This window comes from Myxine glutinosa, chromosome 5, assembly GCF_964187855.1.
Source record: "Myxine glutinosa chromosome 5, kmMyxGlut1.1, whole genome shotgun sequence".
In the NCBI taxonomy this organism is placed as follows: domain Eukaryota; kingdom Metazoa; phylum Chordata; class Myxini; order Myxiniformes; family Myxinidae; genus Myxine; species Myxine glutinosa.
In genome coordinates, this window is record NC_136265.1 from 126,664,169 (window position 1) to 126,679,706 (window position 15,538).

General features: G+C 46.7%; 1 protein-coding gene across 1 annotated transcript in view; it reads left to right on the forward strand.

Annotated features, from left to right (window-relative positions):
• The first annotated feature begins 223 nt into the window (after positions 1-223).
• Positions 224-15,538, forward strand: part of BCAR1 (BCAR1 scaffold protein, Cas family member) — a 35,165-nt gene continuing 19,850 nt past the window's right edge. Inside the window, exon 1 of the mRNA XM_068116311.2 lies at positions 224-800. Within this exon, the coding sequence (XP_067972412.2) occupies positions 789-800 (12 nt within the window). The 5' untranslated portion in view covers positions 224-788. The remainder of the gene's footprint in view (positions 801-15,538) is intronic.

The following is a 15,538-nucleotide window of genomic DNA, read 5'->3' on the forward strand; positions in this document are numbered from 1 at the left end:
AATAATGTTTTAACTCACGTTCCCAAAGAAAAAAAATACACCGCCGGGATTATAAAGCTCTCGATGGTAAAATACCAAAATAAAGATGATTATTAGGGGTTCCATAGGGAAAAATATAAAGGTAAAATCTTAACGCCAAATAAAGAAGAATTTTGGTCACGTGGTATGAAGGGCCCCAAAGATGGAAGGACCCTTTGGTTGCCTGGCGACCTGCCTTGTCCGTGGGATTGCCTGCTCGGCCGGATCGACGGCGGCTGAGAAGAAAAGTGCGACCGATTAATCCGTTGGACCGTTCCTCCTCGCCTCGTATTTACCTCGGTCTTCTCCATCTTGCCTCATTTTTCTCCACACTCCTTCCTCTTGCTCTTCGTCAGTGAAACGGAGTGATTTTAAAATGTCATCTTTATTTTGATGTTCCTCGCATTCCTTCACTGTGATTTCTGTGCTTTCCTTCACTTCATCCACGTCTCTTCGGCTCTTATCGCCATTTTAACTCTCATTTGTACCGCCGATGAGTTCTATTTAAAGGTTTTTCTCTCTTCATTTTCAATTTGCTTTGACTTTTTGGTTTGTTCGCCTCAGTTTTTCTACGTCTCCTACGTATCGCGCCATGAACGCTCATTATTATTCATGTTTATTATTTATTCATAACGCTTCTTGAGTGTTCAATTTGTTTGTCTTCCGTCATTACTCGCTAAATATGGGGTTTCGGTTAAAGCGGAGACTTTGTAATATCTGAACTCTTTTTAAGAATCATCTTCTTCATCCTCGCTGCTCCAAGAGTCAAGATGCCTGTCTCGGTGAGTCTAACGTGTGTGTGTGTGTGTGTGTGTGTGTGTGTGTGTGTGTGTGTGTGTGTGTGTGTGTGTGTGTGTGTGTGTGTGTGTGTGTGTGTGTGTGTGTGTGTGTGTGTGTGTGTGTGTGTGTGTGTGTGTGTGTGTGTGTTTTCTTGCTTTAGTTTAGGTGGAGAAATATGTTTGAGGTTTACAATTTAAATAAAGTTGAATATGGGATGTTGTAAAATTAACATCATTTACAACAATCCTTTAAATTATTTAAGTTTAGGAACAACCGATACTGTACAATTGATTGTGTGTGTGTGTGTGTGTGTGTGTGTGTGTGTGTGTGTGTGTGTGTGTGTGTGTGTGTGTGTGTGTGTGTGTGTGTGTGAGTGAGTGAAAGAGAGGGATGGAATTGTAAGGAACAGAAATGAAAAAACGAGGTGTGTGTGTGTGTGTGTGTGTGTGTGTGTGTGTGTGTGTGTGTGTGTGTGTGTGTGTGTTTTTTGTGGTTATTCCTGCCAGACGTGATGTTCCATGAATAATGTCACCACCATAGCCTAGCAACGTGTATCATCATGATTTGATTAGATGTACAAAGCAATGATGGTTGCTTGTTTGGTTTTGTTTTCATTTTATTTATTTATAGGTTCACACACACACACACACACACACACACACACACACACACACAATATATAATGGAGGAGCAAAAGACAAAGGGGAGATGGTGCACAAACTGATAGAGGATCGGAGGAAGAAACATACAAATAAATACATAGTAAGAATGCCAGATACATCACAGAATAGTTTATTGGCTCGAAGGAATGAGGTTGGGGAGAGGGAAAGAGTGGAGATCATCGAGATGAGAATATTTCTGCAATGTGTATCCGGAGATATCGGCTTGTGATGGGCATCACTCCTGAAAGACTGGAGGGAAGGGCATGAGGCAGATCTGCCACAGGTGAGGCAAGATATAAAGGAATAGAGGAGATAAACCAGCCTAGACTTGGTGAGGGTAGCCAGGTATTGGTTTCTGGAAGGACACCTGCAACCAGAGCGGGTGAACGGGGAGCCAACAGAGCAGGTGGAGTGGGGCTTGAAGTGTGCAAATCAGGTGAAGCAGGTGTGAAAAAAATTTCAGAGGGGGAAACGGCTTACATTCCAATGGTGTCAGAAAACTCACCCATCATTAGGAATAATGTGTGATAATGGCATAAAACGACAAAAAAAAGGATGAACATCTGTGCCATCTTTCATTTCATGGTTTGTATAGGGGGTGGAACCTTTTAACTTTCACCCATATTACATGAAGGATTGGTAATGCAAGCGACAGAGTGCAAGATGCTCGGCAGATCCATTATTTAAAGCCTGAAGTTAGCGGAATGTCTGGAGGCTGAGTCCTGCGGAAGGTGGTGGCAGCAATGACCAAGCTCAGAGTCTAATGATAATTGTGTTGGGGGTGAGGAGTGTGGGGTGTTCCATCTTAATGGTGGCTGTGGGTGAGGAGGAGGAGGAGGAGGAGGAGCTGTCATTCCTGTGATGGGGGTTGATAGAGGGTGGGAAGGAGTGGAGCTTGTACATTCATTCATGAGATTCTGACTCCTCTGGCCAAGATGGTGATGATGATAATGATGTCACAGATTTCTCTTACCGATGCCCATTGATGGTGAGGGAGCGTTTGGGAAGTTGTCATTCCTGTGGGCATTCTGCATCAGTGGCACTTTGCAAACTGCGGGTGTCTCCGGTCTGCATAACCCATTTGTGTTGAAGCAGGACCCGGAGTAACCTGTAGACTTGAGGATTGCTGCGGTGCACCTGAAGTGGTGCTTGCAAGTGCACTGCAGCCTGGTGTGGTTGGGAAGGTGGTTTTTTTTTTTTGGTTTTTCTTGTATACAAGATCGAGGCTCATGTAAGAGCTAACATCAATCACAAAAAAAACAAACGGACACACAAAACATACAATAAAAGGAGTGGGAGACAAGATGGGGAGAGAGAGGGTAGCACACAAGTACAACAGCAGAGAACAGGGACAACGGAAGATCTGTGGGAGGGAGAGGGCTCGGGGGGAGGAGGCATGGGAAGGCGGGGGTTGGGGTGGGGGGCGGGGGGGAAGTATAAAGTATAAAACACATGGACACTGCTTGAACTTCCAGGAAAGAAGGAAGTCGGTATTTAAAAAAAAAAAAAAAGTGGATTTGGGGTGAATTAATGGGGGTAGATATCTCCGGGTCCTGTTTTGTTATGAAGGAAATAACAGATTATACTTCGGAGTTGAACAGAGCAAAGAGGCTCTCCTGCACTTAATTTTCTGTGCTCCTGCTCTCTGCACATGCGTGTTGCAGCTCTCGGGTTGTGGTGGAAACAAACATTTAATTATTGATGGAGAGTCCAGGGCGCCGGCTGCTCCAATAGATATAATAGACTGTTTTGATGTACCATCTGGTGGAGATGTTGTTGCGTTCGCCGTGAGGATGGAGAATACCAAAACACGAATTGTCATCGTGGGTTTGAGCGCACGGGTAAACCTGTTTGTATAATGTGCATGAACACGAGGGGAAGGAATTGCACAACGTGACCGATTGCAAATGTTTAAATGCATGATAAACTAAGTGCACAAAAGAAGATTTGGTTGAATGAAGATGGCCATAAAAATGACTTATTTGCCTTGGCTGCTGGCGAAAGATAAGTACTGTGGATGCCTTATATGGTTGCAAGACGGTTGGGGGAAAAAAACAACAACATTTTTTGTCGTAATAGTAAAAAAAAAAAAAAAAAAAAAAAAAATTGGGTGTCGTAACAAAAAGAGAAAAGCCCAGTGTTCCAAATTTGGAAAAGGTGTCGTATCTGTGGCACCACGTGGTGCAGGAATTCGTGCAATGCAGTTGGCCGAAGGGTTGGGGCGAGGAGAAAGGGGGGTCATAAGTCGAAATTGTTCTGCTGTTACAAAGGCCGTGAGTTAGCTGGTTGTTGAATTAGCAGGAGGCTGGGCAGTCTGAAGCCTGATTATTTGACAGACCGAACGTGAAACATTCGCTACCTCTGAGCAACTGATGAAACGATGTAATCGTCCTCATTTCTGTTTATTTGTATCGTGATGAAAGCTTCCATGGAAATCATGACGTCACGATGACTTTTGTTTGCCGTTTCGAGAATTGATTTGTCCAATGTTTTAGTTTGCACCAAAATGTAGTTACCTCCACCACCAAAGGTGGACAGAGGTTATGTTTTCACCCCTGTCTGTTTGTCTGTCTGTGAGCAGGATGTCTCAAAAAGTTGTGGACGGATTCGGATGAAACGTGGTGGGAAGGTTGGGTGTGTGACGAGGACGAATTGATTTGATTTTGATGAAAAGCCGGATCTGGATCCGTGAATTTTTAAAGTGATTCTTCACCACTGAGAGATAGGGCCAAAAACTATATATAGCACGATATGTCGAACAGTTGTGGATGGATTCGGACTAAACTTGGTGGATGCGTTGGGTGTGTGACAAGGACGAATGGCGCGGATGCAGATTTGGCGTGAGTTGCAGACTCGGATGCAGACCGAGTGACGGTCTAGTTTCTCTCTGCATTTTCACCCAATTTATTTGTCCTCTCTCAAGTGAATACCTTGAAACAGTTAATTTCTGAAATCTTTACTTATTTGATAACAATATTGCTATCTTGAGTTATCCTTTGGTTTTCTATACTTTCAGCCATTACCAGTGTCCTGACTTGTATTACGGTGTTTATTCTGTGGCTGTCGACTTTTGGGTCAATGATGGTGTCACAGATTTCTCACTTTTCCATTGGCCCTTCTAAAATTGAGGACCGAGTGTTCCAACTGGATCCGACCTCAAGTCCAGTAGTTGCACACATGTCATTGCACTGTCTGCAAAGACGAATGGACGTAACACTTTTTTGGATTTGGACCAGCGGTCCCAATATATTGAGCCTTATGCTCAGATTGTAACACCAAATTGGACAAATCGATCTCTTGATATATTTGAACAACAACAACAATATTTATTCATAATAATACAAAATTGTGTTTAAGATGATATAGAGGATTCAGGTTTCACAGCTTGCAATTTTATGGAGCTGCTTTAGCAGTTACAGACTGGGATGAGTGTTAAATGTAGTCAAGTTTGTGATGAACCTTTGCAGGGAAGCTGGTATTCGGTCAGGGTACCACCCTGACGCACGCAAAGTATTGACATGGGCATTGAGGAAGTTAGGAGTGGAGGAATGGTTGATCAGAGTAGTGATGGCAATGTACAAAAGAGTGCGCACAGCTGTAAGGATGAAGGACGGGAACAGTGGTGAGTTTGAGGTGAAGGTGGGAGTGCATCAGGGGTCGGTACTAAGTCCATTACTATTTGTAGCTGTGATGGAGGTGCTGCCTCAGAACGTAAAGGAGGGTTTACCGTGGGAGTTGTTGTATGCAGATGATCTGGTGTTGATTGCGGAAAGTATGGATGGACTGAAGGAAAAGATGAACAAGTGGAAGGAATGTATGGAGACAAAAGGTCTGAAGGTGAATATCGGAAAGACGAAGGTGATGGCAAGAGGTAAAGCATGTGGTAAGGTGGAAAGAACTGGGAAGTGGCCCTGTGCTGTGTGTAGGAAGGGTGTCGGAGTGAACTCCATTCAATGTACAATGTGCGCTGAGTGGGTTCATAAAAAATGTAGTGGTCTGAGGGGTCATTAACCAGTGTGGCAGCTACATTCAAATGTAAGGTGTGCACAGAGGGAGCTGCAGATGGAGGAAATGTTGAGTTGGATCTTGGAGACAGCGTGAAGCTGGAAGGTGTGAAAACATTTTGTTACCTCGGAGACATGCTGAATGGAGAAGGTGGATCAGACTCGGCAACGGTTGCTAGACTGAGATGTGCATGGAAGAAGTTTCGGGAACTGAGTGGCGTGCCGATGATGAGGGGAGTGTCGTTGAAGCTGAAGGGAAAGGTGTATGCTGCATGTGTGAGAAGTGTTATGATTTATGGGAGCGAGACATGGGTAATGAACGTAGAGCAGCAACGAAGGTTGGAAAGGGTGGAAATGCGAATGGTTCGACGGATGTGCAGAGTATCGTTGAGAGAGAGGAAGACAAATGATGAATTGCGAAAGATGATGGGAATAGAGCCTGTGATTGATGCTGTGAAGAGGAACAGGTTGAGATGGTTTGGTCATGTGTTGAGGAAGGATGAAAGTGACTGGTTGAGAAGAGTGATGGAAATGAATGTGGAAGGAAGTAGAGGACGGGGAAGACCGAGAAAGACTTGGCTAAAGATGGTGGAAGAAGAAATGCGGGCAAGGGGATTAACAAGGAGAGATGCAGAAAATAGGGCAAAATGGAGAAGATTGTCATGGGGACCGCAAGGCTAACCCCCGCTCTAGCAGGGAAAATGGCCTTTAAAATGCATGTTGTTGTTGTTGTTGTACCACCCTGACCTCCTCACCCAGGATTTAAAGTCTGCTGGTGACTGCCACCTCATTGTCTCTTCCATTTCTACCTCAGAGATCTGCTCTACCCACTGAGACCCTTCACCCATAATGCTTCCTCCTGTGCTTATGATGCAGCTTTATGGTCTTAGTCCTATTTTTTTTCCTTCGTCCCATTTTGTCCGTTATCATTTGTACCCTGTTATTTCCTTCCATGAGCCTCAATACCTGTTTTGTAAAGGTGGAACTGTACTGTGCATTGGTGCGGAGTACCACCACTTCTCCACCGATACTTTATCAACCATGTGTTGTACGTGTGATCAGTGGCCAATCGTAAATTATCATGTCCAACACCGATTGGGACACGCTTATCAAATGCAAACCATTGCTGTCCTTCCACCTTGCGCATTGATCTTTACCCTACATTCCAGACGTTTAAGCAGGTGCTCTTCAGCACCTGTTGATTGTTTTTGAAATGGTGTGTAATGTGCAAAGGGATATGTATCATTATTCCCGATGTTTGTGCCACTTTCTGTCCGATCTCCCCTGGCAGTACTGCACTGTGATAGTGGTTTGTCTGATCCATTTTGCGGTGTGCTTGAGACAGGTGGATCAGTGCTTAGCGAGCCAAACAATCAAAATACGGTAGCTTTAATGACGGCATAGCTAATGTCAGTAAGTGACTCTGCTTTGGTAACAACAACAACAACATGCATTTTAAGGCCATTTTCCCTGCTAGAGCGGGGGTAAGCCTTGCGATCCCCATGACAATCTTCTCCATTTTGCCCTATTTTCTGCATCTCCCCTTGTTAACCCCCTTGCCCGCATTTCTTCTTCCACCATCTTTAGCCAAGCCTTTCTTGGTCTTCCCCATCCTCTACTTCCTTCTACATTCATTTCCATCACTCTTCTCAACCAGTCACTTTCATCATTCCTCAACACATGACCAAACCATCTCAACCTGTTCCTCTGCACACTTGCTTTTGTAACAGCATAATCATAATTTATTTCCACATTTCAAACAATTTGAGTTAAATGACAGAGAAAATAAAGTATAAAAAAGTAGAATGCAAAGAAATACGACACAGATCCAAGTAGTTACAAAGATTATTAATTAAACCAATAGATCTTCATTGTTTTAAACATCTGAGTCTGAGTTCCCTGTATATTCATGCAAGTAAAGTTGTGGAGGTGTTTATTCATAAATAAAGCTTGTAGAGTATAGACACAATAAAGTGGGTGAGAAAGGAAAAATAAATAAATAAATCACAAGTAAATTAAACTGGACAATGTCTAAAAACACCGAGGGCATGGAGAGGAACAAAATAACTATTCAATTTGTTACTTATTCAACAAAAAGAGTTTTAACATAACTGTCAGGTCTGCAGCCGATGAAGACCAGCTTTGGACAGATAGCCGAACAGTTAACTCTGAGGCGTATTTCAAACTTGGCGGGTTTATATTTTCGCGCACGCGGGAAAGGCCCGAAGCCTTGTCTAATCGGACGGCCGCCACAAGGTTTTATTACTCGAACTCACAAACAAGTAAATGGACATGACACAAAAGTAAAATGCTGCAAATAATGAATTTCATAAAATAATTGAGACGATAAAAATGAATGTGAGGTAAAAACTATTTCCTAATTTGAGATGTCTCCATCAGACTCATATACAAACAAGGGGAAAACGAAGGTAAAAAAAAATATATATATATTTATTCCGGCCGGCACTTACAGACTTGGCATTTAATATGGAATATTTTTTTTTCCTTGCCTTTGGTTTACTTTCTTAACTCAGTATATCAATCTGGTGAGTTTCTTTTACACTTTGGTGATTTATTTGTTAAAAGAACCATGTCACTGATTGTCTGTCGCAGCAAGAAGTCAACAACAGGATTATATCACAGGTGGCGTGGCAAAATGTACGGACAGGTGCATTTGATGATTGGCTTCACAGTCGGGTATACAAGGGTTGTTGCGTTCTGTATTAGTGGAAAACAACTGCTGCACGTCTCCAAAATATATTGCCGCTTCCTCTGGAGATGGTCCATCAACTTGACAATGCTGTTTGTCATGGAGTGGTGGCTTTACGAAATTACGGCATGAAACAGCGTGCTATTGCTCGGCAGTATGGCATCACTCAAGGTCAGGTGTCAAAGATCCTGAAACGAAATGCTCAGAGGGGTGTCCCTACTCCAATACCGAGGCCAGGACGTCCCCGCAGAACCACAAGGAGGGATGATCACCAGCTGCACCGGTTAGTCTGCAATGGCCGTACCAAGCTAATCGGCTTAGGGCTGAGTGGCAGCAACTGACAAATGTGCCTGTATTCAGAAGGCCAGTCAACCAACGACTGGTTCAAGCAGGCTATCGTGCCAGGCGTCCCCTGAGAAAGCCACGCCTGACCAGACAACACCGCCAGCGCCGATTGCAGTGGGCCAGAGAGCACCGTCAATGGCAGCCAGGACACTGGAATCACGTGATCTTCAGTGACGAGTCTAGATTTCTGGTCTATCGTCAAGATGGCCGCGTCCGAGTGCACAGACAATACAAGTGCATGAAGCCTACAACAAAGATTGTATAGTGCCAAGAGTCCAAGCTGGAGGTGGTGGGGTGACCGTTTGGGCTGCTTTTCATGCAGGGGGCAAAACTGACCTGGTTGTTCTGAATGGAAACCTGAACCAGTTCAAGTACAGGGCCATTCTGGAAGAAACATTGCTTCCGTTTGCTCGTGCAGCCTTTTGAGGAAACTTTGTCTTCCAAGATGACAATGCACGGCCTCATCGTGCTCGCATGATCCAACACTTTCTTGCTGACCGTGGTGTAGAGCATATGGAGTGGCCTGCCATGTCCCCGGATATGAATCCGATAGAGAACTTGTGGGCAGAATTAACGCGTCAAATCGACCACTTGGACCAGCAGCCGACCTCTGTGCGTGAATTGCAGCAGGCTATTGTCACTGCATGGCAAGCGATTCCTGTCCAAACCTTGGCAAATCTCGTGTCAAACAGCATGCCTCAACATGTACGTGCTCTCCTGAATGCTCGTGGGGGTTACACGAAGTACTGAACTGTAATTTTACTGTCCGTAATCCCAGTCGTAATTTAACTTTTGTTTTTGTTAAAAAAAAATTTGGCTAATGTGCAAAATAAAGAGATACTTCTGGAAAACGTACAGATGTTTAACACAGTACTGTCCGTGAATTGAGTTTGATATCAGTTTCCATCACTTTCAAGGATCAATTTATTTGTTTCGAAATGTCAAATGTGGTTTTTTGTTTCTTTTGAAGGTCACATTAACAAAATCTAGAATAATTTCAACATAATTCCAATGAACTTTTGGTTCTAGGACATCTTGAAAAGTAAGTTCACCCCCACAAAAAAAATATTCCATATTAAATGCCAAGTCTGTAAATGGTCTCAACGAGGGGCTTGGCGTTCATCGCCTCCAAACCACTGGACGGGGAGCGCACTAACTGGCGCGGAGTCGCACTCCTTGACGTCCCAACGTGAGGTACTTCTCGCGGCCGGTTCTCCTGCGAGTCCCTCTGCCATACCGGGTAAGCACAACTCGGACCTAGTCCACCACCCACGCTGATTCTCTTTCTTGCGATGCCGACTGCCCCGAACTGCTCTTTCTCAGTCTTTTTCCACAAGCGCACACAAGCCAAAATTGCGCCACCAGCCATGACCAAGCCCAGAACCCGAGAGCGATGAAATGCAACTGCTCGCTACAAAGCTCAGGACAGAGAGAGGGAGACACAGACAGAGAGGGAGACACAGACAGAGAGGGAGACACAGACAGAGAGGGAGACACAGACAGAGAGGGAGACACAGACAGAGAGGGAGACACAGACAGAGAGGGAGACACAGACAGAGAGGGAGACACAGACAGAGAGGGAGACACAGACAGAGAGGGAGACACAGACAGAGAGGGAGACACAGACAGAGAGGGAGACACAGACAGAGAGGGAGACACAGACAGAGAGGGAGACACAGACAGAGAGGGAGACACAGACAGAGAGGGAGACACAGACAGAGAGGGAGACACAGACAGAGAGGGAGACACAGACAGAGAGGGAGACACAGACAGAGAGGGAGACACAGACAGAGAGGGAGACACAGACAGAGAGGGAGACACAGACAGAGAGGGAGACACAGACAGAGAGGGAGACACAGACAGAGAGGGAGACACAGACAGAGAGGGAGACACAGACAGAGAGGGAGACACAGACAGAGAGGGAGACACAGACAGAGAGGGAGACACAGACAGAGAGGGAGACACAGACAGAGAGGGAGACACAGACAGAGAGGGAGACACAGACAGAGAGGGAGACACAGACAGAGAGGGAGACACCGACAGAGAGGGAGACACCGACAGAGAGGGAGACACCGACAGAGAGGGAGACACCGACAGAGAGGGAGACACCGACAGAGAGGGAGACACCGACAGAGAGGGAGACACCGACAGAGAGGGAGACACCGACAGAGAGGGAGACACCGACAGAGAGGGAGACACCGACAGAGAGGGAGACACCGACAGAGAGGGAGACACCGACAGAGAGGGAGACACCGACAGAGAGGGAGACACCGACAGAGAGGGAGACACCGACAGAGAGGGAGACACAGACAGAGAGGGAGACACCGACAGAGAGGGAGACACCGACAGAGAGGGAGACACAGACAGAGAGGGAGACACAGACAGAGAGGGAGACACAGACAGAGAGGGAGACACAGACAGAGAGGGAGACACAGACAGAGAGGGAGACAGACAGAGAGGGAGACAGACAGAGAGGGAGACACAGACAGAGAGGGAGACACAGGCAGAGAGGGAGACACAGGCAGAGAGGGAGACACCGGCAGAGAGGGAGACACAGGCAGAGAGGGAGACACAGGCAGAGAGGGAGACACAGGCAGAGAGGGAGACACAGGCAGAGAGGGAGACACAGGCAGAGAGGGAGACACAGGCAGAGAGGGAGACACAGGCAGAGAGGGAGACACAGGCAGAGAGGGAGACCCAGGCAGAGAGGGAGACCCAGGCAGAGAGGGAGACCCAGGCAGAGAGGGAGACCCAGGCAGAGAGGGAGACCCAGGCAGAGAGGGAGACCCAGGCAGAGAGGGAGACCCAGGCAGAGAGGGAGACCCAGGCAGAGAGGGAGACCCAGGCAGAGAGGGAGACCCAGGCAGAGAGGGAGACCCAGGCAGAGAGGGAGACCCAGGCAGAGAGGGAGACCCAGGCAGAGAGGGAGACCCAGGCAGAGAGGGAGACCCAGGCAGAGAGGGAGACCCAGGCAGAGAGGGAGACCCAGGCAGAGAGGGAGACCCAGGCAGAGAGGGAGACCCAGGCAGAGAGGGAGACCCAGGCAGAGAGGGAGACCCAGGCAGAGAGGGAGACACAGGCAGAGAGGGAGACACAGGCAGAGAGGGAGACACCGGCAGAGAGGGAGACACCGGCAGAGAGGGAGACACCGGCAGAGAGGGAGACACCGGCAGAGAGGGAGACACCGGCAGAGAGGGAGACACCGGCAGAGAGGGAGACACCGGCAGAGAGGGAGACACCGGCAGAGAGGGAGACACCGGCAGAGAGGGAGACACCGGCAGAGAGGGAGACACAGACAGAGAGGGAGACACAGACAGAGAGGGAGACACAGACAGAGAGGGAGACACAGACAGAGAGGGAGACACAGACAGAGAGGGAGACACAGACAGAGAGGGAGACACAGACAGAGAGGGAGACACAGACAGAGAGGGAGACACAGACAGAGAGGGAGACACAGACAGAGAGGGAGACACAGACAGAGAGGGAGACACAGACAGAGAGGGAGACACAGACAGAGAGGGAGACACAGACAGAGCGAGAGCTGTGACCACCCGATCCGATCGCCAAACCCCGAGAGAGAGAGCGCGAGGGGGGATAGGGTGCACCCTCCCCTTTCCTCGCTAACGTCACACTCGACCAATCCCGACGTCTCATCACATCATTACATCTTCACAACCAATCATTCCCTTTCGGGCGGAGCCTCACGGCCTTCTTGACGCCCATCGAGAATGTTCGGGGGTGGGGTTTACTTGCCGATTGGCAAATGTTCGGGTCTCTTTCGGCATGACGGTGTTGTGGGTGACGGGAGCTTTTTATGGCCGGTGAAATAAAACAGATGGGAAAATCACAGGAGGCAATACATACTGGGAATTATTAATTTTACGCCCGAATACCAGCTTCCCTGCAAAGGTTCATCACAAGCTTGACCACATTTAACACTCATCCCAGTCTGTCACTGCTAAAGCAGCTCCATAAAATTGCAAGCTGTGAAACCTGAATCCTCCATGTCATCTTTAACACAATTTTGTATTATTTTGAATAAATATTGTTGTTGTTGTTGAAATATATCAAGAGATCGATTTGGCCAATTTAACTAACACAAAAACCACCCTCCGTGTGGTGACATGCAAACACTCTTACCCTGCTTATGTACATCGAGGTGGGCTTTTTCTTCACGTCACATGGTCCATGCTAAACTAAACCATCCGACCTTTCCGAAGGTATTTCCTCCCTACCCCTCCCGCCCCCCCACCCCCTCTCCCACCCCACAAACGTAACTACGTTTGAAAGTATACGGAAGCCTGTAGGTAATCATATTTAAACAGCAATTATATTTTAATCAAGGGAATTCCAAAAAGAATCAGCAATAAGCAAAAAAATGCAAAATTCCAAACAGCAGTTGAATCTGAAGCTGTTAGGTTCTCGGGTTATAACCACCTTTAGAGGCCATTTTTCCCCGCAAAGCGGGGGTTGGCCTTTTTCGGGAGCCGTGGTTGTTGTTGTTTTTCGGTCCCCTTTTTGAAGCAATGTTTTACGGCCGGATGCCCTTCCTGACGCCAACCCTTTTTGTCGCCTTTAACGACAAACAGGGAATTACCAGTGAGCTGGTACTCAATTAGCCGACCTCGGAAGGATGACAGGCTGAGTCAACCCCCCTGGCGTTAATTCAGCGATCGACCGGGATTCGAACCCAGGATCCTAGGATCCTAAGCCGGCACCCTAGCCGCTAGCCCAACACCAGGGTTAACAAATAATAAAACAAATGTACACTTGGAAGGGACAGGTAGTAGCCAAAAAAAAGGAAACTGCTCTGTAAATGAGGGACACCAAGTATATTGAAAGCAACAGCTTCCACACAGGTGTGGTGCATGTTAATTAAGCAAATAACATCCCAGCATGCTTAGGGTCATGTATAAAATGCTGCACAGGCCTGGTTGTCAGTAATTATGGCTAGCATGGCTGCAAGAAGAGACTTCAATGACTGAAAGAAGGGCGATTGTTAGAGCACATTTGGCAGGAGCTTCAGTGACAAAGACAGCTCAACTTGTTGATGTTTCACGAGCAACGGTGTCTCAGGTGATGTCGGCATGGAACTCTGAGGGAGAGACATCATCAGCAAAAGGCAACATTGGGAAGAGGCGCATACTCGGGATTGTGATATCCGTGCATTAATTTCAAGTGCAAGGCAAAGCAGGTGAGCAACTGCAGATCTATTGACTGTAAATTTCAACCTGGGCCAGAAGCAGCCAGTTTCATAAAAAAAGGGTCTGATGACAACACCAGAGAGCGGGATACCATAGTCGCGTTGCATTGCACAAACCGCTCATCACATCGAGCAATGCACGTTTGTCAATCAAGTGGTGCAAAGAGCACAGAGAATGGATGACTGAGTAGTGGAGGAATGTGATGTGGTCAGATGGATCATCCTTCACCATGTTCTCGACTAACGGACAAGTGCACATGTGGTGCCATCCTAAAGAACTCTACCACCCAGAGTGCTTGGTTCCAACAGAGAAGGGTTCTGGTGAATCTGTAATGTTGTGGGGTACATTTTCCTGGCATGGTTTGGGTGCAGTCATTCCCTTATAAGGCAAGGTCAATGCCAATCGCTACTTATGGTACTGAGTGATCATCTTCACCCCTTGTTGCAGCATTTATTTCCTGCCGGGAGGGGTGACTTCCAGGATGACAATGCCCCATCCACAGAGCGCATGTGGTTGCCCAATGGTTTGATGAGCATGACACCGATGTTGTTCATGTCATGGCCTTCTCAGTCACCAAATCTGAACCCAATCGAGCATTTATGGGATATTCTGCAAATACACCCGAGACAGCATTTTCCATCAAACAGGTGTGAGTTGATTGACTTTCTCTTGGAAGAATGGTGCCGTATCCCTCCTGCGGAATTCCAGACACTTGGACTCTATGTCTTGGAGCTTACAGGACGTACTGGTTGCACGTGGTGGCCCAACACCCTATTAAGTGACTTAACATTGGTGTTTCCAATTTTTTGTGTACTGCCTGTAGTTTTCATTGTAACTTTGAAGTAGAACATTGTCAAAGTTTTTGTTCTTTGTGAAACCGGTTGCTATGTGCAAAGCATTCCATTATAAGATAATTTATTTTATTCTACTAGTTTTAATGGAAGTTAGATAGATTTATCGATTGAAGGCATAAACTGAGTGTTTAACTTAACCAACATGATTGTTATTTATTTGCTGAGCTCAGCTACTGAAGAGGTACTTCAAGTTGTTAGCCTTATGTTATGCAAGAATAAATTCACAAAACGAACAATGTTGCAAAAAAACAGGAAGGTGCTGGCAGCATGGCTTGAGGTACGCACACTCGCCTCCATGCTGTCTAGCCTGGGTTTGAATCCCGACCCAACTATAAACTGTCACCCTTGTGTTTCACAGACTGGGTGAATCATCAACGTGTGTGCCGTCCCTCAGATGGACGCTAAACGGGCGTCCCGTCTGCCAGAATTAGTTGGTGGACTTCAAAGATCCCATGGTGTCGTTTGTGAAGAGTGGGCGAGCTGTCGCTGGCACCCTGGCCAAATTCCTGCCCTAACCTTAGTCGAATGTCATGCCTGGCCAGCCTGTTTGTGAAAGACTTGGGCCAAGCTTTCCTTGGCCAACCCCACATGGTCGTGGGTATAATTGTGCCCGTTGATTAAGAATCAAGATCAGATATGTCTCATGCTTAGAACAATTATATTTCTTTGATAGGAGGATAGCCGAGAGGCGTGCACACTCACCTTTGAGATTTCTGGTCTCTGTCAGAATCCTGACCCAGCTATAACTGTTGTCCTGGTGTTTCGTAGGTAGTGCGAGGCATCAGTGCATGTTCCGTCACTCAGATATCTCAAAAAGATGTGCATGGATTTGGAAGAAATTTGGTGGAGAGGTTGGGTATGTGACAAAGATGAAATGATTTAATTTTGGTGAAGATACAAATCCGGATCCGGATACGATAATTTCTAAAGTGATTCTTCACCATTGGTCGATGGCAAAAAC